Below are 21751 nucleotides of genomic sequence, written 5' to 3' on the forward strand. Positions count from 1 at the left end.
TCACATCCCTGATCCAATGTAAAGGGAGTTTCCCTGGGGTGTGGCCTGCACCACCTTTTATCTCTCAAGAGATAAAAGGAAAGGGAAGCAAGCAGAGAATTGGGGACCTCATACCACCAAGAAAGCAGTGCCGGGAGCAGAGCGCGTCCTTTGGACTGGGGTCCCTGTGCCGAGCAGGAGCTAGTCCGGGGGAACGTTGATGAGAAGGCTGACAGAGAGAGAAAAAGGCTTCCCCTGGAGCTGACGCCCTGAATTTGGACTCTTAGCCTACTTTGACTGTGAGGACATAAATTTCTCTTCGTCAAAACCATCCGCTTGTGGTATTTGTGTTATGGCGGCACTAGATCACTAAGACAGTTAGTAAAATTATATGAGAAATAGATTTCCATACTTCATTATTTTCTATTCTCCTTTCTAATTTTCTTTGCATTGGCAAAACTCTGCTTGATAACCAAACACAAAAAAAAAAAATTTTTTTTTTTTGAGTAAAAATTGTCACATTATAAGGTTATGAGTCATGGGAAGGAGATGTTAGAAGCCACATATGTTAAAGATGGAGAGACTGAGGCAGTAGTATTAAGGTTTTAGGAATTAATTATTATAGAACTAGAATCCAGCTTTTGGGGTCTCCAGAAGTAGGCCATTGCACTCCTACTTGTACATGTCTCAAAAAATAGCATTTGTTGAATGGGTATTTGAATTCTTGATGGGCTCTCAATTTCTGCTTCCTCCACTGTTTCGTGTAGAAATCACCCTAGTCTCCTCCCCTCCTAAAGTGACAAAAACAAATAATCCTCCTCCTGACCTTCTAGAGCCCTTGACAATTTACATACCCTGTCACTCTTTTTAAAAACAAAACAAAACAAAAAAACCCACATTTTGTTATTGTGGTAAATATAGAGGTAACAAAAGCTTTGCCATTTCAACAATCTTCACATTCACAGTTCAGTGACATTAAATATGTTCATCATGTTGTTCAACCATTACCATTAACCTGAATTTTTCTGTCACCCTTAACAGAAGCTTAGTGTCCCCGAAGTGTCATGTCATCCTTTCCCCTCCCTCTCAGCCACCCCTAGTAATCCTGTCACTCTTGATAGATGGCCACAGTAGCAGGAAACAACCCCTTATTCCACTGTCATACCTGACCACCTCTCAAAGGAGGTCTTCAGTGAATGTGGAAATTAAGCACATGCCTTTTAATTTTTTTTTCCAGATTATAGTTCAGTAGATATGAAGGAATGTGCTTCCTCAAGTATGAATTTTTTCGTTGTCAAATCATCAAACAGAAAATGCAAGGACTTGGAAAAAGCCTTAAAATCAGCTTCAGGTAAATGAGAGGGGCAATTTGTATTACAAGCATAACCTTCATCCCTGTCTCCTAGGGCTTTTGAAGCTTTAGAGGTGTTGTAGTTTGTGTGTGTCTTCTGTCTATTTGACTATTTGTACCTCTGATCTCTCATTCATGTGTCATAGCAGCGTAACATCATGCAGGGTGGTGAGTTCACTGAGCATCGCCTGTGTATCATACATACGTTTTCAGTGGATACTGCCCTCCTCCTCCATGACATCTGGCAAACAAGCATAGAAAAATGTCAATATTAGGAGAAGGTTCAGTTGAGCTTTGCAACACAGATACTCAGTACTGTTAACGTTTTTGGTGAGTGCCGCTGGTAGTGGTGGTGATGGGGAAGGTGGAGAAGGTGGCAAACAGTCTTTGAATGATTGAGAAAAAAAAAAAACAAAACTCGAAGGGTAAGCTGATCTAGATTGTGAAGGATCTGAGATGCCCTGTTAAAAAGTTTAGATTTCATCCTGATGGCTATAAGGTGCCATTAAAAGATTTTATGCAGGGAGTGATTAGATGAAAATTTACAAAGGAAAGTTGTAGGGAAAGAAGAGGGACTGAGAAGGGATAGTCTAAGAGGATAAGAAGCAGAAGAGATCAGATCATAGAAAATAGAGCAGAGAGTGGTCAACGGGGAGAAATGCTAGAGAATCAAGTAAGATAAGGATTGAAAAATGTTCTTTGAATGTAGCGAATAATAGCTAACTGCCTTTAAAGAGATTCTGTAGTGTGGTAGGACTGGAAGCAAGGCTACAGTGTATTGTGTGAGCTCAGGGACAGAGTGGTATTAGAATATAAATTTTCTTGGGGTGATGGCAAAAATGAGGGTGAAAGTGAAGACTGACCCAGATGTCAAAGTTGTCAGCAAGTTAGCAGGGATTCTTGGGATATTGTTAGATGACTGCAAGAAAGAGGAAGACAGAGTAGTAAAACCAGGTTTATTTACTCATTCAGTTCCTTCATTCACCAACTATTTATGGAGTCCTGGGTGGCGCAAATGGTTAGCGCACTTGGCTACTAACCGAAAGGTTGGCAGTTCTAATCTACCCAGAGGTGCCTCAGAAGAAAGGTCTGGCAATCTACTTCTGAAAAATCAGCCATTGAAAACCCTACGTTTTTCTACACTGACGCACACGGGGTTGCCGTGAGTTGGAATTGACTCAATGGCAACTGGTGGTGGTGATGATGTAGTAAGTGCCAGGAATTGTTCTAGGCCCTGGGGATACAGCAATGAATGTGACAGAGAAAGTATCTGTCTTCATGAAGCTGATATGACAGAGGAGGATAAGTTTTGAAACAAGGTGAAAAAATAATGATTTGGAAATAGAAATGGAAGTGGGAATGTTGAAACATATTGACGTCAGTCATCAGCTGGGCTGGTGATTAGAAGCTGCTCACCTATTTTATTTTGTATTTGACAAACACATAACACTTACTAAGTGCCAGGCACAGCTTTAAGTGATTTATAAAAGTTAACCATTTCTTCTACCTAAGAGGTACATACTGTTCGTTTTCTTATTTTACAGATGAGGACACTGAGGCACAGAAAAATGTCCCAAGAGCATAGTTAGTAGAGTCAGACACCTGATTCAGATGCAGGAAACAGGTCTGCACATCTGGGCTCTTCTCTGTTGCACCAGGCTGCCTTTCCTAGTGTGAGCTGGGGAGCCCACTGGGGTATAGAGAGAGAGGCTACAGCTCATGCTTCTGGAGGGACTGTCTGGAGGAAACTGAAAACCTACTATGGTTTAAATTAAGTGCTCATCTGCTAACTGAAAGGTCAGCAGTTTGAACCCACCAGCTGCTCTGTGGGAAAAAGACCTGGTGATCTACTCTCATAAAGATTAAACAAAAAAAAAAAAAACACAAAAAAACCCCCACAAACTTGTTGCCATCCAGTTCATTCTGACTCATAGCGACCCTGTAGGACGGAGTAGAAATGCCGCATAGGGTTTCAAAGGGGTAGCTGGTGGATTCGAACTGCTGACCTTTAGGTTAGCAGCCAAGCTCTTAACCACTGCACCACCAGGGCTCCAACTGCATAAAGATTACAGCCTTGGAAACCCTATGGAACAGTTCTGCTCTGTCCTATACGGTTGCTATGAGTCGGAATCGACTCGACGGCAGCAGATTTGGTTTTTGGTTCTAATGAAGCGTCTCATGTCAGACACTAGATTGTTTTTAAATACTTGATAGACCTTTCACTTTCACGTCCTCATTTTCACTTCATTTGTGCATTCTGCCTTATTTCATTTGATTTCTCCTTGTATAGGAACCGAGGGCAATGTGTTGCGAGGAGACCCATTCGTCAGAGGGGGAAGTTCAGGCTTCATAGCTGGCCTTAGTTTCCTAGAGCTGGACAATCCTGCTGGAAACAAAAGGCGGTATTCTGAGTGGGCAGGATCTGTGACTAATCTTCCCCAAGTCATAAAACAAAAGGTATGTGATGCTCTGTTGAAAGCAGCAGGAGGCCATTGAGAAAATGAGATTAAATCAAGGTGGTTAAACAGAGACTGCTGTGATTAGCATTTTCTGTATCCCAGTTGTGTTTTGTATAATGAAACGCATGTATACATAATAATAAGAAACAGTAGGTGCGTTATCTGGTATGTGCACATTTCAATTGCAAAGGATAAATGTTTTGTAAACCCCCAAAGGAAATTAATGACAAAATTGACATTTTTTTTTTTTTTTACTTATGACCTAGATTTGATTATGTTTTCCTCAATCCCAAATTCAGAGGAGTTTTCGATTTGTGCCAGTGGAAGGCATTTAGGTTTGTCTACTGTTACATCTGTCAGACTACCTTTCTTCCTGTGGCCACGGTTTATAGGGTTCTAGAGTAATACAAATAAAGATAGAACCAATCTGGCTGGCAGAATTTTTGGATGTCTCATTGATCCAGTTAGTTCTTTCATAACGTAACATATGTGTCCTAAAAATCATGGTGTTAAGCAAAATTGCACAATAAAAACCACAGGGTTCATGGGAAAAATGGGATTGGGGCACAATACTAAAACACTTCATCTATGACACTCATAAAAAGAGAGTACTAGTACCAGTACCAGTTGCCTTTGAGTTGACTTCAACTTATGGTGACTCCACGTGTGTCAGAGTAGAACTGTGCCCCATAGGGTTTTCAGTAGCTGATTTTTTTTCCAGAAGTAGATTGCCGGGCCTTTCTTCTGGGGCACCTCTAGTAGACTTGAATCTCCAACCTTCCAGTTAGTAGCTTAGTGCACTAACTGTTTACACCACCCTAGGATCCCTAGAAAAGATACCAGACCAAAACCTGTTGCCATCAAGTCAATTCTGACTCATAGCAACGCTATAGGACACAGTAGAACTGCCCCACAGGGTTTCCAAGGAGCGCCTGGTGGATTCGAACTGCTGACCTTTTGGTTAGGAACTGTAGCTCTTAACCGCAACTTCATAGGTACCAAAAAAAACAGTAGCACAGTTTTACACATGTTAATTTGTTAAGCAATGCACAAATACTGCAATAAATGTGGCACATTACCTTGAAAAAGACCTGAAGCTTGCTTGTGGAAATGGATGATGGAAGGGTTACAGCTTGTAAATTATTGTGAAGTGGTGGAAAGAGAATACTCTGAAAACCAGAATGACAATTGTAACACCAGCTATGGATGGAGGTGGTTTATAACACAGGTGGTGAACTGAGGGAGATGTGGGTGTGTGCATTTCGTGTATTCCTACACAGCTCTGCTCAGCTGTGTACAATTTTCTGTGTTCACCTAGTGTTTCTTGTGGACGAAATAATACATAAGCAAATGCAAAATTTGTTTAATGTTCAAATGGTTCCCTTATGATATATCAATCGCAAATGAACAACTTTACATTTTCAAAACAAACGTCACAGCAGAACTGACTATGTATGATCTATTCCTTGCCGGGAGAGTCAAGCAATGCCCCAGGCAAAGCCTGACTTTCAGAGTTAAAGAGTTGTGGACACCTTTCACAAACTCAAGAATTACAATAACTCCTTAAATACCCTTCTAACATAATACTGCACACACTTGCCTCCAAATTAGGGTGAGGGTGGGAGGCAAAGTTTTTCCTGAGAAGTCTTATTTTAAAGTCTGAATATTCAACAAGGTCTATATCCCTTGTCGATATCTCATGCAAATCTTTAAAAATTCTGAATTGTTGCTTAGGGAAAAAGAGACATTCTTTCCCATTCTCAAACATGCAGTTTTCCACACAAGACTGTGACCATCATAGCTGGGCAGGAAGGGAACAAAGAAAAGACAGTATGCAACTATATGACCATGCAAAGCCACACTGTTCAGAAGATCTTGGGCAGAGATGGAGCGAACTGTACCTGACTCTTGGTGATGTCCTTACTCTAAGTGGTGTGCTGCAGCCTACTCGTACTGACTCTCTCTCCAGCTAATGGTAGTATTTTCCAACTCTGTGTTCAGTGACGTCATGATGGTAGCTTGAAATCAGCCATGGTGAGAGTGGGTTACACCTCAGAAATTGGCAAACACTACAAACCAGAGCCTCTTTGTTCCTTGGACAGTAGGCTGATACATCTTTACCATCACGTCTGTGATCGCAAAGATGCTTTCATCTGGAATACCCAACACAGAACAATACTGTCTACCTATTTTAAAAATTCTCCAGGAGGAGAGATTCCATGGTCTCCACGAGAGAGACGTGCTAAGCTTCTCAGAGTTAAGACATGTGTTCCTAAGTTTAGTTGCACTTGCTTCTTTGCCGGAATTTAGGTGCATTTCCTTTTCTTCTTTCCTCTACTGCAGTGAAAATGTATTGTCCTCAAAATAATCTTTCATTAACTGGAAAATGATTGTCCCGTTCTTTTTTTTGTTTTAAATTTATACACGTACCAAAAATATTCCTCCTTTACTAGAATGTGATTTCCTTAGGTTTGTTTTGATTTTGTTGCAAAGACAGTGAATTACTCTCTTTTTTAAATTGAACAAGAAACAATAGGAGTTGACATAAGGGTGGCTTTTGATTTAGTTTTAATGGGGATTAAGCCTAAGTGCCAAAAGGAAAATATTCGTGCCTAAATCACAGATTGCTGACTCTGATGTCTTTTTCTTTGTAGCTGACACCTCTATATGAGCTGGTAAAGGAAGTGCCCTGTGCCTCTGTGAAAAGACTCTACCTGAAACGTGCTTTGGAGGAGTATGTGGATGAATTTGACCCCTGCCATTGCCGGCCTTGTCAAAATGGTGGCATAGCCACTGTTGAAGGGACCCAGTGTCAGTGCCATTGCAAACCATACACATTTGGTGTGGCATGTGAGCAAGGAGTCCTCGTAGGGAATCGGGCAGGTCAGTGCACTGGATTGTCTCTGATCAGGCCGGACACATTAGAATGGGAATTGCCTGTTCTCTGTGGCCCCTGAGATTTTACATCTTTGTGAGAGGTGAAAGTCTCACTGGTGTTTGAATTTAGTGTTTTTCTCCCTTCACCACTTCCATATTATTGTTACTGTGGTCAAGGCTCTTTGCTGTCTCTCTATTTTCCTGTTTGAACAGAACCACCATGCCCTCCACACCCCATTCTTCAGAAAACAGAACTATCCCTAAAACATCTTCTATCCTTCCACAGTTGTCTCATTAAGGTTTTGTCTATTATAGGTCTCTACAGCTTGTGTTTGCATTGCCCAACTGTTATGGTAAACTCTTTGAAGCATCTTTATTTCTATTTTGTATTATGTAAAATCAATCAATCATTTACAAATATTTATTGAACATCTGCTGTGCGCTCAGCCGTGTGCTTGGTGCTTCGAGCACTTAGTACAGGGCTATGTGAAGTTGACTTTATGTGTAGGCAGAATATGACTACAATTTACGTATCTAAATTTTTATTTATTTTTATATTTATATGTACATTTTTTCCACTAGAAAGCTCATTCCTTCAGGGCTATTTGATGGCTTTCTTTACTCCCAGAGCGTAACATAGGACTTGATTCATAGAAGTCACTAAATAAAGGTTTGATTAATGAATACATGACTGAATTATGGTTGCTTATGGACAAGCATCAGGAAGGCATCCTTGTTCCTAAGTATCTCCCCAAATATTCCCTAAATATCTTACTTGTATTGTGATTCATTCTTTTGTGCCTTGGATTTTCGGTTATTTGTTAAAATGAAAGTACCCCTAACTGGTAAGTGTTGGGAGAGTAATCAAAACATATTAACCTATTATTATACCCCCTATTAATATCCTGAATCCCTGGGTAGTGCAAACAGTTAATTGTTTGGCCACTAATTGAAAGGTTGGCAGTTTGAATCCACCCAGAGGTGCTTCAGAAGAAGGGCCTGGTGATCTGCTTCCAAAGATCACAGCCATGAAAACCCTATGGAGCGTTCTACTCTACACACATGGGGTCATCATGAGTTGGAATTGACTTAAAAATGGAAACTTAAAAAATATATATATACTCAGGGGACTACTTTATTAAATCAATTTCTAATTATGACAGCATAAGGAAGGCCATGGGAAAATATGCAAATTAGTTTTGTTTTGGTGTGTGATACTGAGGAGAGGATGTGGAGTAAAGGGAAGAAAGGGGTGCAGTTTATACAAGGTAGAAAGAGTTAGGGAGCAGTAACCCATCCATCTATTACCAGGATATAATCCTTCGGGGGAATGGTTTCTGAGATCACTTTCTAACTAGGAAAGCAAGGTTCTTAGAATGGGGTGCAAATTCCTTTTTGTCACCCCAAGGGAAAAGAGCCCTGGTGGTGCAGTGGTTAAGTTGCTTGGCTTGAACCCACGAGCCACTCTGTGGGAGAAAGATGTGGCAGTCTGCTTCTGTAAAGATTACAGCCTGGCAAACCCTATGGGGCAATTCTAGTCTGTCCTATAGGGTGGCTATGAGTTGGAATTGTTTGGTTTTGGTTTTACCCAGGGGATAAGATGGGGGAAATACTTGAAATGTGGGTCTTGAATAGGTCCCTAGGACAGACGGTGGTCAGGGTGAGTTGAGGAAGTGCCTGTAGATTGGAGAAAGATGCTGAAAGGAGGTAAAAGAAGTGATTTTAAAAGAACTTCTCCTACTTACGTATTTCCTCATTTTGTATGTACAATGCCAGCTCCGGGGTAAGCAGCCTGGGAGTACCCAGTAGTGTACATTCTTCCCGTGCTCAGTCATTGCTTTAAAAATAGGAGCTCACCTTATTGAGAGACTGGGGGGTGATAATAAGAGCCGGGGGTTACTCAGCCAGAAGATTGGGGTTACTGTCTGGGATGTGCCCCTTGCCAGCCATTAGAACCTTGGGCGTGGCATTTAGCCACTTACTCTTAGTTTCCTCATCTCTTAAATGGGGATGTAACAGACCTCCTGCTCACCTCAGTTCATTGTTGTGAGAAGTGAATAAATGATACAACATGCATTAAAGTGCTTTGAAAGAGCCGCATTACTGTTAGAAGGATGCAAATGCATCCTTAACATTGATGTGTAGAGACAGTCTGGCGATTCTAGAAAACCCCAGGGAACAGAGTGAAAGTAAAATATCTCCAAAGCCTTTCCCCCAGTAGACAGGAAGCATAGAGCTAAGCTTTGGAATCGTCCTCTCTCTGTACTTACAGAAGATCTCTTATACCTTACAGGAGGGGTTGATGGAGGTTGGAGCTGCTGGTCCCCTTGGGGCCCCTGCGTTCAAGGGAAGAAAACAAGGAGCCGAGAATGCAATAACCCTCCTCCCAGTGGGGGAGGGCAATCCTGTATTGGAGAAACGTCAGAAAGCAGGCAATGCGAAGATGAGGAGTTGCAGCATTTTCGGTAATGAAGACCAGAGTTCCTGGCAGTTACATGCAACACAGTGCCTTATGCAGTAAATGTGGACTATTGGTTGCTGCTTTTGAAAGCTTTAAGAGTTAAATGGCTATTTTTATCAGTGACCGCTTCACCCCTTAGCACTGTGGTCAGCGGAAGGAGGGAAACCCCTGCAGCCAACTTGCACTCAAGTGCTTCCGATTTTTCTGAGCCAGTGTTACAAAGGGCTGCAACTGGCAGCAGTCCCGCTGAGTGGATCAGAGCAGCAGCCTTGGCATCAGATGGACCTGCCACTTACTAGTTGTGTGACCTTGGGCATGTGGCTTGCCGTACTTCTAAAATGAGGATAATGTTGTTGTTGTTGTTAGGTGCTGTCGGGTCGGTTCTGACTCACAGGGACCCTATGTGCAACAGAATGAAACACTGCCCAGTCCTGCGTTCTCCTCACAATTGTTGCTATGCTTGAGCCCATTGTTGCGGTCACAGTGTCAATCCATCTCCTTGAGGGTCTTCCTCTCTTTTGCTGACCCTCTACTTTACCAAGCATGATGTCCTTCTCCAGGGACTGGTCCTTCCTGATAACATGTCCAAACTATGTGAGATATAGTCTCGCCATCCTTGCCTCTAAGGAGCATTCTGGCTGTACTTCTGCCAAGACAGATTGGTTCGCTGTTTCGGCAGTCCATGGTATATTCAATATTCTTTGCCAAGACCATAATTCAAAGGCATCAATTCTTCTTCAGTTTTCCTTATTCGTTGCCCAGCTTTTGCATGCATTTGAGGCAATTGAAAACACTACGGCTTGAGTCAGGCACACCTTAGTCTTTAAAGAGACATCTTTGCTTTTCAACACTTTAAAGATAGAATGAGTATAATAGTAGTGGATAAAATGATAATAGGATGTTGTCAGGATTTAATGCGATTAAGTGCTTAGTACAGTGCCTGGTACAGAGTAAGCATTTAATAAATATTAGCTAATATTGCTTTTCAGATATACCACTGACTATCATTATTGCTGGAGCCCTGGTGGCGTGGTGGTTAAGAGCTTGGCTGCTAACCAAAAGATCGGCAGTTAGAATCCACCAGCTGCTCCTTGGAGACCCTATGAGGCAGTTTTGTCTTATAAGGTCGCTATGAGTCAGACTGCAGTGGGTATTATTATTGCTATTTGATTAAGCATATACACAGACACTTGCAGTGGATAATATCCCAACTGATTAGCCAGCCCAGTAGTTTGCCACCAACTTCTCGTTTTTCAGGACCTTGCAGAAGCTATCTCAAAAGAGCTTAATTGATGAATCCAACCTCTAGGTCGAATTCTTTATGCCAGACCCTACTGTCTTACACTGTCTTTATTAACATCTTCTAATCAGGACTTTGACAAAAAGTTCAAGTAAGATAATTTGAAGGCCATTTGAGTTGAAGAAAGAGGTGAGACATTTGGGAATTTGGTTGAAGCTTGGGGTGGGGGCAGGGGGAGTGGGGTGTCTCATTCCAAGGTCTTTGGTTCCTCGAAATCTGACAGTTGCCAATATCTCTTGACCAAGGAAGGTGGCAAACATGTGGGATTACTGTGGGAAGAGAATGCTAGGCCTTAGGGAGGATGAGAGCCTTGGCGGAGGTCTCTGACCAAGTGAGCATATTTCCGAAAGCTGAAGGGAAGGGAGCACCTTGAAAAGGTCGTTGAAGGAGTTTTCACTTTTTGGTGCTCAGGGGAGTGGAAATATTCTCCTCTGTACAAACAGGAAAATTTTGGTCACTGCTTCACATTCTGGGGTTTCCTGAGTGTTGTAAGAGTATAGGGAACTCAGCTGAGAAGGAGGTACCTCTTATAGGCTATTTGTAATGCTTTAACTCAGATATCCTATCTCTAGTGCGGAGATAATTCTGGTGGTATACTGACCTCAGAGGTCCTTGAAAATCATTGCATAATGGTGGATGCCATCTGTCTGACTCATCTAGTGCTGCTATAACAGAAATACCAGAAGTAGATGGCTTTAACAAAGAGAAATTTATTTTCTCGCAGTCTAGTAGGCTAGAAGTCCGAATTCAGGGTGTTAGCTCCTGGGGAAGGCTTTCTCTTTCTGTTGGCTCTTGAAGAAGGTCCTTGCCATCAATTTTCCCCTGGACTCGGAGCTTCTCCATGCAGGAACCCCAAGTCCAAAGGACACACTCTGCTCCTGGCATTGCTTTCTTGGTGGTATGGTATGAGGTCCGCCACTCTCTACTCATTTCCCTTTTCTTTTGTCTCTTGTAAGATAAAAGGTGGTGCAGCCACACCCCAGGGAAACTCCTTTTATATTGGATCAGGGGTGTGACCTTAGTAAGGGTGTTACAATCCCACTCTAATCCTCTTTAGCATAAAACTACAATCACAAAATGGAGGACAGCCACACAATACTGGGAATCATGGCCTAACCGAGTTGACACATATTTTTGTGGGACACAATTCAATCCATGACACCATCATTATCATTATCATGATTATTGCTCTCCCTAGAGATGGTCACGGTGATGGTGACGTGTCAAGACTCTGGATTGGTAAGATGGTTTTAGGGCTTTTATTCCTTCATCTTCCTCTTAGGCTTAGGATTCCTGCCCTAAACCTGATCAAAACTTGCTTTCAGCAAAGAGTCTGTTATCAGTCACACATACTTCTGAAAAATGTAGACACTCTGTGACTCCTTGTTCTCTCTCATTGCCTTATGAGAGGTAGGAAGAGCATGATTTTAGGAACCTAACCCACTGCACTTGAATCCAGCCTTGGTGTTATTAGTTTATAACCTTGGACAAGTTATTCACATTTTACGAGCCTGTGTTTTCTCCATGTTATCCTATAGGTTTGCTGTGAGTATGAATTGAGATAATGTAGAGGAACTGTCAAGGAGCCCTGGTGGCACAGTAGTTAAGCGCTCAGCTGCTAACTGAAAGGTCGACAGTTCAAACCCACCAGTGGCTTTTCTTCCATGGGAGAAAAGGCCTGGCGATCTGCTTCCGTAAAGATTACAGCCTAGGAAACCCTATGGGACTGTTCTACTCTGTCCTATAGGGTCACCATAAGTTGGAATTGACTTGACAGCACCCAACAAAAGGGACTGCTGTGATACCTAACCAAACCAAAAACCAAACCCATTGCCATCGAGTCGATTCCAACTCATAGTGGCCCTATAGGACAGAGTAGAACTGCCCCATAGGGTTTTCAAGGAGTGGCTGGTAGATTCGAACTGCCAATCTTTTAGTTAATAGCTGTAGCTCTTAACCACCATGTCACCTAGTAAATGCTCAGTAAAAGCTAGTTATTATTTGGTGCTCTCTGGCGGGATCACTAACTCAAATTGCTTATTTTAAGGACAGAATTAAATTAGTGTTAAGGGGAAATTTGAGTGCAAATATCAGGAGATTAAGTACTTTTTGAGCCAGTTGACCTCCAGAAATCACATAAAGTAGGTGTGTTATCCAATGACAAGTATTTATTTTCTTTCCATTCTTTCTGTCTGTGTTTTCATATTACTGACCCGGTAGGTGTTTTTCTAGCTTGAGTTTACATTTGAGTTTTCTATCGTAGGATGTGATAAGATAGTTGGTTCTGAAAATGACAAAAATATCACATCAATGTGACTACATGATGTGAATGAAAAATTTACTGTAGTGCAAAATATTTATTAAACTGTGGAAAGCAATCGCATTGATTACATGTTTCCTCTTCCTTTCAGAACACTTGAACCACATTGTTTTCCTTTGTCTTTGGTTCCAACAGAATTCTGTCCATCACCCCCTGCCTTGAAAGACGGATTTGTTCAAGTTGGTTATATAAGATACTTTTTGTTTTCTTTTGCATATACTCTTTGCTCCAAATTCCATTTCTCTACTGATGCCATAATCTATTTCCTTCTGCCATGGTGAAACAGTGCTAACAATGTTTTATGTGAGCATTTTACATTTAGTCGTGTGGGTTTTAGTCTGTGACTTTTCCTCTTTGGCCCAAGGTGATTACAATTCTGCAGAAGGCAGTATGTCTTCTAGGGTAAGGGAAATCGATATTACTACCCAGTGAATTAAAAATTTAATCATGCCAGAGGGTAACTAAACATTTCCACACTGGACATTAAAATAGGAATCTAAAAGCAAGTTCTTCAATTTAGAGAACTTTTCTTATTCTTGCCATTGAAAGAGGCCTTTTTTTCCCCATAAATATGGAGACTTGGGATGAAATATTAGTTTTATTCCCGGAGCTGATAAGACATTTAGCCAGTGTCTGGTGAGATATGGGTCATTGTACCTTAAGCAATTTTCTTTTTCAGGAAGAAACATGAGTCACTTGCCAGTTGTCACATGGAGAATTTTTTTTGGCTTCAGGGCCATATTAATTAGTACTGGCCTCACTCCTTGGCTTTGTATCCAAATCCCAGTGAAGTCTCTTCATGGCTCACACAGTGGGTATTGTTTATCAGGACTCTCAATACTACCAGCCTTGCTTTCTCCATGAAGGATTTTTTCTCCCAAATTCCAGGCGTCTGAGCATACATGCTAAGAGATGGCTGTTAAAAAAAAAACAAAAAACAAAACAAACACATTACCATCAAGTCGATTCTGACTCATAGTGACCCTATAGGACAGAGCAGAACTGCCCTACGGGGTTTCCAAGGTTGTAATCTTTATGGGAGCACACTGCCACATCTTTCTCTCCCGGAGTAGCTGGTGGGTTTGAACCACTGACCTTTTGGTTAGCAGCCTAGGGTTTAACCATGTACCACCAGGGCTCCTTAAGAGTCTGCTGTAGTTTCCCCAAATGTAGGTCCTAATGGGAGATGGAAGTGGTGTGGATGTGTGTGGAGAGGAGAAGGGGAGAGGGGAGAGTGAGAGAGAGAGAGAGAGACAGAAAAAATGAAACTACCATCTCTAACATCCATTCTGCCCCACCACAGTCACCACAATTCCTGAAGGTTCTGATGTTTCTAAGGGAAACTTATGCTCAGAAAATGAGGCCAAGCAAACACATATGATTTAGCAAACCATGAAGCTGTTGTCCCAAACTCTAGTGCATGCAGTGCCCTGTAAGGAGCCATGGGCTCTGTCTTAGTCATCTAGTGCTGCTATAACAGAAATACCACAAGTGGATGGTTTTAATGGGAGAAGTTTATTTCCTCACAGTGAAAGTAGGCTTAAAGTCCAAATTCAGGGCATCACCTCCAGAGGAAGGCTTTCTCTCTCTCGGCCTTCTCATCAGTGTTCCCCCAGACTAGGAGCTTCTCTGCATAGTGACCCGGGTCCAAAGGACGCGCTCTGCTCCCGGCACTGCTTTCTTGATGGTATGAGGTCCCCCGTCTCTCTGCTCACTTCTGTCTTTTATATCTCAAGAGATTGCCTCAGGACACAATCTAATCTTGTAGATTGAGTCCTGCCTTACTAACACAACTGCCACCCATCCTCCCTCATTAACATCATAAGGCTGGATTAAAACATATAGGAAAATCACACAATGCCAGGAATCATGGCCCAGCCAAATTGATACACACATTTTTTGGGGGATATAATTCAAACCATGACAGGCTCCAAACATAGCTCCACGGTCTAGTTACATCTGAGTTACCTGGGGAACTTAAAAATAGAGATTGATGCCTGCCCCTCATCCTCAATTTCTGATTTAGAAGCTCTGGGAATCTGTATTTTATCAAATTGCTACAAGTGGTTCTGATACAGAGCCAGGTTTGACCACTGTTGAGTTAGACCTCCCTATATGGAAGTCCTTCTGAGAGGTTAAGGAAGACCTAAGGGCTAGAACCAAAGCAGGCCAAGTGTCCTTCTTTGCCACATTTTTCTCAAACCTCAACATGAACCCAGGCCCTCTTTTTCTAAACACTGCCATGAATGCAGCAGCCAGGCTGAGCCAAGAGGAGCAAGACTGACAATGAGAAGAAGCAGACACTAGAGAATTTTGTCCTAATGCCTAGAGCGTTGTTGGTGTAGGTACCAGTTCCAAGCCCTCTCCCTGAGTTTCTTCACTATCATTTTGGATAGGAGAGAACCAGATAGGCAAGGAAAGGGGCCAAGAGATACTCCAAAGAGCATGATGATCCCCTCACAGGCTCAGACTTCAAATTCTTCCTTGCTTCACCATGAAAGCTTACCTCCTGGTACTATAGGCTAATGAAATGTCCTTGAATCTGACCAACCCCAGCAGCGCTTCCCTTACTGGGGGGAGTTGGAGGGTAGGGTAGGAGAAGATCAACGCTATGCTTCCCCTAAAAGTTTTCAGTGACAAACTTAAACTTCAATGAACATGCTGATAGGATTTGAGTATTTCTGACTATTCATAATGGCACTTATTAGGCGGTGCAAACAGTTAATGCGTTTGGCTGCTAACCAAAAGGTTGACGGTTCAAGTTCAGTCACAAGGCCTCAGAAAAGAGGCCTGGTGACCTACTTCTGAAAAATCAGCCATTGAAAACCCTATGGAACAAAGTTCTACTCTGACACACTTGAGGTCACCATGAGTTGGAATCGACTTGGTGGCAACTTTTTTTGTTTTTTTGGTTTATTGTCAATGAATATACATAACACCTTAATATGTTTCCAGAAACTAGTAACAAACTGTTTTTTCCTAAAAATACAAGGGAAAGAAGTTACTTGGGCAGTTCTCATTAAAATAACTTTAGTGAAATGTGTAACACAGTGCTTGGTATTTTTTAAAGCAATCAACATAATATAGTGCCATTAATGGCCTTATTTCATTTATGGTGGTGTTGGTGTTGTTGACTAGGACTATATTGGGGAAAATGTTTTTATAGACAATTTTCTACATCAGTTATTTGAATGTAGGTTGCCTGATGATTTAAAAAAGGTACATTTTCTGGGCAGAATATATCTAAAGAACCATTTTATTAATGGAAAATAGACAAACATACCTCTCTCCATCTTTTATTTTTGTGTAGAGTGAAGTTGCCACGTTTCCTGTTGGGATAAACATAGTGTACACTTGCAATGGAGGCTATTCTCTTATTGGAGACCCTGTTGCCAGATGTGGAGAAGATTTAAAGTGGCTTGTTGGAGAAATGCATTGTCAGAGTGAGTAGCCTTGGTTGTAGCATATAATTTAAAAAGAGAGAATGCTGTGGAAGAGAATGAATCAAGATAAATAACCACTCACTGTATGCCCCATGTCTTGACCTCTCTTTCCTGAGAGGCAGACATGATCCTGTCCAAGTTTCAGTAGTGCCCTGAATAAGCCCTCAGCATTCTCTAGTTGGGAGCCGTGGTGGCCCAATGGTTAAGCACTTGGCTGCTAACAGAAAGGTTGGTGGTTCAAACCCACCCAGCAGCTCCTCAGGAGAAAGACCTGGTGATCTGCTCCTGCAAAAATTACAGCCTAGAAAACCCTACAAGACAGTTCTACTTTGTCCTATAGGGTCATTATGAGTTGGAATTGACTCGATGGCACTCAACAAGAACCTATAGTCTAACTGTTTTTATTCAATCTTCAGTTTTGAAGAATATTTTTACTAGGTAAGATGTTCTGGGTTAGCAGTTATGTTCTTTAAGTCCTTTGAAGACGTTACTACATTGCCTTCTAACTTCATTGTTTCTAGTGAGAAGTCAGCTGTCAGTCTTACTGTTTCTCCTTTGGAAATCATGAATTTTTTCTCTTGTTTTTAAGATTTTTTTTGTCTTTGTTTTTCAGCAGGTTTACTCTGATGTACCCAGGTGTGATTTTTTTTTTTTTTTTTTGTATTTATCCTGACTGATGTTCAAAGCACTTCTTAAATCTGTGCTTTAATGCCTTTTGTCAGTTTTAGAAAATTCTTGACCTCTCATATGACTCCTGTCCCATTCTTGAGCCTCTCTTAATGAGATGCAAACTATATATATTTTTTTAGGCCATATGATTTCTTACATTTTTTTCTGTGTTTTCCATTTCTTTTTCTCTCTGTGTTTCATTTTAAATATTTTGTATTGACCTATCTCCCAGTTTATTATTAATTCTCTGCACAGTCGTATGTAATCTGCTGTTAAGAATCTACTGAGTTCTTAATTTCATCTTTTCAGTTCTATATATATTCCTTTTGTTTCTTTTTTTTTAATACTTTCTGGTTTTATGTTGAGATTCTCAATCTTGTCATTTAATTTTTTTCAACATATTAATCACAATTATGTCAAGATCCATATCTGTTAACAAAATAATCTGGATCTCCTGTGTGTCTATTTCTACTGTTGTTTTTTAGATTGGATTTTGGTGAATTCTTATCTTTTTGAATGTCTGATTAGTTTTGACTGAATGCCAGAAATTATGTGTGAAACACTGATGGAATAATTTTAGGCTTTGGACAATGTTATCTTCCTCTAGAGAAGATTTAACTTTGTTTCTGTCAGGCAGTTAGGGAGGAATACAGTCAGGATTTGAGCTAATTTGAAATTATTCTTCAGTCTTCATTATTGTTGTTTTTTTCTTTTCTGGTTTACCTTTACTTTTAGGATATAGCCATAAAGGGATTCCAACTGAGAGTACAAGGTTTCTACCTAGGCCTCTCCTTTTTTGCAGAACTGGTCTCCAAATTTTAGACTCTCTAACCCTGTAAGACTGCCAAAAACACTACTCAGTTTTCAGCCTCTGAGCTGCAGCTTTCTCCTCAATTTGGCAGCCTTTCAGATTTTTTTTCTTCAAATTTTCAAATATACAAGGAGAATACCATTATCAAATGTTGTAGTCACCATGTTAGGCTTCCCTTCTCTCTGTAATCTTGAACTTTCAAGCTTCCACTGCCTTGGTAGCTCTGTGATTCCCTCAAAAATATTTTTATTCTTTTAATTTTGTACAGCTTTTCTACCTGTTTTTGGTGAAAGTGTGAATGTGGAACCAGCAAATATGTCATGACCAGACGCAAAGAAATCCAATGATAGATGATTTGCTTTTTGAGAGCAAAATGTGACTTATAACTTGTGATCCCAGCAGCATGCAGCATTTTGGAAAAATGTAGGCACTCAACAAGTGGTTTTTTGAATGAATGAATGAATGAATGAATGAATGAATGTGTTCTCTGATGAAAATGATCACGAAATAGAGCAGAATTTTTCTTATGCTGTCTAGACTTTCTGGAGCAATAGAGGCTAGATGAACCCCCAAAACTATTGCTCTGAGATAATCTTTAAGCCTTAAACCAAAATTATCCCCTGAAGCCTTCTTAAACCAAACAGCACCTCCAAAGATTAGATAGGAAACTTAGGTGGCAGTGAGTTTATGTTAATGGAGGAGGAACAATTCGGAAAAGGAAGGTGAGAAGGATTGCACAGTTTGAAGAATGTAATCAATGTTGTTGAATTGTACATGTAGAAAATATTGAATTGGTGTATGTTCTGCTGTGTAGATTCTCAACAACAAAAAAATAAAAAATAAATAAAATAAATGGGTAACTATTAAGAAAATAAAAAAAAGAAGTAGAGCAGAATTTTGTAGAATATTGTCCAAAGTCCATTAGGGAGATTGTCAAGATTTTTTGTTTTAATCATGACTCCTGATTTGCATGTTTCTCATTTTTCTTTTTGCTGTTTTTTTCAAGTAGAAGACTTGAGCTAATGATTGTAATTGACTAGGAAAAAAATAGAGATAGGGAACAAAAAAAAAATTGAACACTTTTATAGTTTCAAGTTTAAATAAAGTCAGTCCTTTAAAAATTTCAGATAGTAAAATATCTAATTTGGCATATGTTAATGGTATGCAAATGTAGCAGAATATGGAAAAATTCTGGTGGGATCTCACATGGCCAGAGAGATAAGTGACTGCAGTGAAAAGTCTAGTTACAACAGCAGCCTGGTTTTCGTCTTTGGTTATTCATTGGTCAGCTACATGCCAGGCACTGTGGGAAGTGTCATTCAGGGCACCCTAAGAGTGAACTTACCCTTCTTCCTCGTTCTAATGTTATGAAAAAGAACAAGTGTATCGGTACCAATCAAAGTTGTCATCCTTAAAAAAGATGGTTTAGAAAAGCAATGACCCTTGTATTCTGCTCCCTTTTGTATTTAGAAATAGCCTGTGTCCTACCTGCACTGATGAATGGCATGCAGAGCCATCCCCATAAGCTCTTCTACCAAGTGGGTGAGAAGGTGACCTTTTCCTGTCCAAGTGGCATGTCCTTAGGAGGTCCTTCCGTCTTTCTCTGTGGCTCCAGCCTTAAGTGGAGCCCTGAGATGAAGAATGTCCAGTGCGTGCATAAAGGTGAGCTGCTCCCCGCGTCTGTCCAAGGGCATCTTTCCTAAGGTGGGTGAGAGTCCTTTCAGCCGTCCCTCATGACCCATTCACCCCCCATCACTGTAGTCATTCCCCCTTCCCTGCCCCTTTATGGGAAGCAGGCCAGTTTGTAGGCTGAGCAACCGATTTTCTTCACGTGACACGGATGAACTCATGGAATGCAAACAAAGGCAAGAGTAGTCCTGGTGATTCTGAAACGTCTACCTTAAATCCTCCATACGAAATATGAGCTCTTTATAGCTGTTATGGTGCCAAGAAAATAAAGGATTTTGTAGAGAGCTGGTTTTTGATTTCTTCCTTTTTTTTTTCTCCTCTTACACTTTTACTAAGTACAGAGTTGAAATTGTAATTTATGTAAAATTCTGTGTGCTCACTTCTGGGTTTTCAGAGCGTTGATCAGTATTACTGAAATTGAAAATTTAATTTTAATTGAAAAATTGACACTGCAAAGCAAAAGTTATAAGAGAAAAAGTTGTGCTTTGTGAAGTTGTTCTTAATATTGGAAACATCTAAATCCAGTATTTTGAACACCAGGCAAATTAAAATGGTCTTTTAAGAAATTAGGCAGGAAGAATTTTGAAAGCCAAAGTATTTCTTTTTAAAGAATATTTGAGATGGAAAGGATTTGTTGTTAAAATAATCTCCTATTTTCTCTATTTGTTTATATTTTTTAAATAAATAGAAACTATTGTACTTGTAATAATTAAAAACAAGGATGAACAATTCACTTGCATGCTATTTTATATACTATTCTTAGTTCCTTGAATATATATTTTTCAAAATACCCTTCACTTTTTAGAGCAGCAGTAAGTGTACAGAAAAATTGTCCAGAGTTCCCATGTATCCCCTCCCCCCCCACCCCCCGCACCCTGTTTCTCCTGTCATTAACATCTTGAATTAGTGTGGTACATTTGTAACTGAACCAACACTGGAGTTCAGTAACAACTGAAACAATACTGTGTTCCGGAACCAACAATGCTGAACCAATGCTGGTACATTATTATTAACTAAAGTCTATAGTTTACATTAGTTACATTACAAAAAATCCCCAGAAAACCAAACTCGTTGCCATCAAGTCAGTTCTGACTCATAGTGACCCTATAGGACAGAACTGCCCCATATGGTTTTCAAGGAGCACCTGGTGGATTCGAACTGCCAACCTTTGGTTAGCAGCCACAGCTCTTGACCACTACATCACCAGGGTTTCCAGTTACATTACATCAATGTAACTGTGTTGTGAGTTACATTATAGGACCTTTTTAAAGTCTTTAAAGTTAGAAAGTAAAGATGTCACTTTAAGGACTAAGGTGCACCTGACCCAAGCCATAGTGTTTTCAATTGTCTCATATGCATGCAAAAGCTGGACAATGAATAAGGAAGATCGAAGAAGAATTGACACCTTTGAATTATGGTGTTGGTGAAGAATATTGACTATATCATGGACTGCCGAAAGAACGAACAAATCTGGCTTGGAAGAAGTACAGCCAGAATGCTTCTCAGAAGCAAGGATAACGAGACTTCATCTCACATACTTTGGACAAGTTAGCAGGAGTAATCAGTCCCTGGAGAAAGACATCATGCTTGGTAGAGGATCAGCAAAAAAGAGGAAGACTCTCAATGAGATGGATTGACACAGTGGCTGCAACAGTGGGCTCACGCATAACAAAGATTGTGAGGATGGCACAGGACCAGGCAGTGTTTCGTTCTATAGTACATAGGGTCACTATGAGTCAGAACCAACTCAATGGCACCTAACAACAACAGCAACAGGTCCCTGGGGGGCACGAGCAGTTTGCGATTGGCTGCTAACCTAAAGGTTGGCAGTTCAAACCCATCCAGCAGTGCTGTGGAAGAAAGGCCTGGCCATCTGCTTTTGTAAAGATTATAGCCAAGAAAACCGTCTGAAGCAGTTCTACTCTGTAACACATTGGGTTGCCATAATTTACATTAGGGTTCACTCTTTGTGTTGTACAGTCTTATGGGTTTTGACAAATGCATGTCAGTGACTACCATACAGGATAATTTCACTGCCCTTAAAATGCTCTATTTATTCTAATATTTGTTTTTTATTCAGTGCTGAATTTGTCTTTCAATAGTGAGAATGAAGTACTTGATTCCTTGAATGATACTATTAGGTGAATTAGACATTTATAGCTAAAGAGAGAGAGCAGGCTGCAGGGAGCAGTGTTGGTGGTGGCTCTGAGCTGCGGTCTTCAGTAGATGACAGGTGATACAGCAGGAGAGGAGCATGATGCATGGAAGGCCTTCCATGCCAGTCCTGATATGCTCTTTAGCTGACAAAGGCCACCAATGGAAGACAGTTGCTTTGTTTTCTACATACTTTGAAGCATAAATAGAGGTTTTTCGGGACTATTTAAAGTAATGG

General features: G+C 40.7%; 1 protein-coding gene across 1 annotated transcript in view; it reads left to right on the plus strand.

Annotated features, from left to right (window-relative positions):
* Window positions 1-21751, plus strand: part of C7 (complement C7) — a 120177-nt gene that overhangs the window by 85141 nt on the left and 13285 nt on the right. The window contains 7 exon segments of the mRNA XM_023742497.1: window positions 1217-1330; window positions 3621-3787; window positions 6444-6672; window positions 8960-9131; window positions 12839-12926; window positions 16058-16190; window positions 19141-19332. Of these exon segments, the coding sequence (XP_023598265.1) occupies window positions 1217-1330; window positions 3621-3787; window positions 6444-6672; window positions 8960-9131; window positions 12839-12926; window positions 16058-16190; window positions 19141-19332 (1095 nt within the window).

The sequence above is a fragment of the Trichechus manatus genome, unplaced genomic scaffold (genome assembly GCF_000243295.1).
Source record: "Trichechus manatus latirostris isolate Lorelei unplaced genomic scaffold, TriManLat1.0 scaffold00212, whole genome shotgun sequence".
NCBI classification, from domain to species: Eukaryota; Metazoa; Chordata; class Mammalia; order Sirenia; family Trichechidae; genus Trichechus; species Trichechus manatus.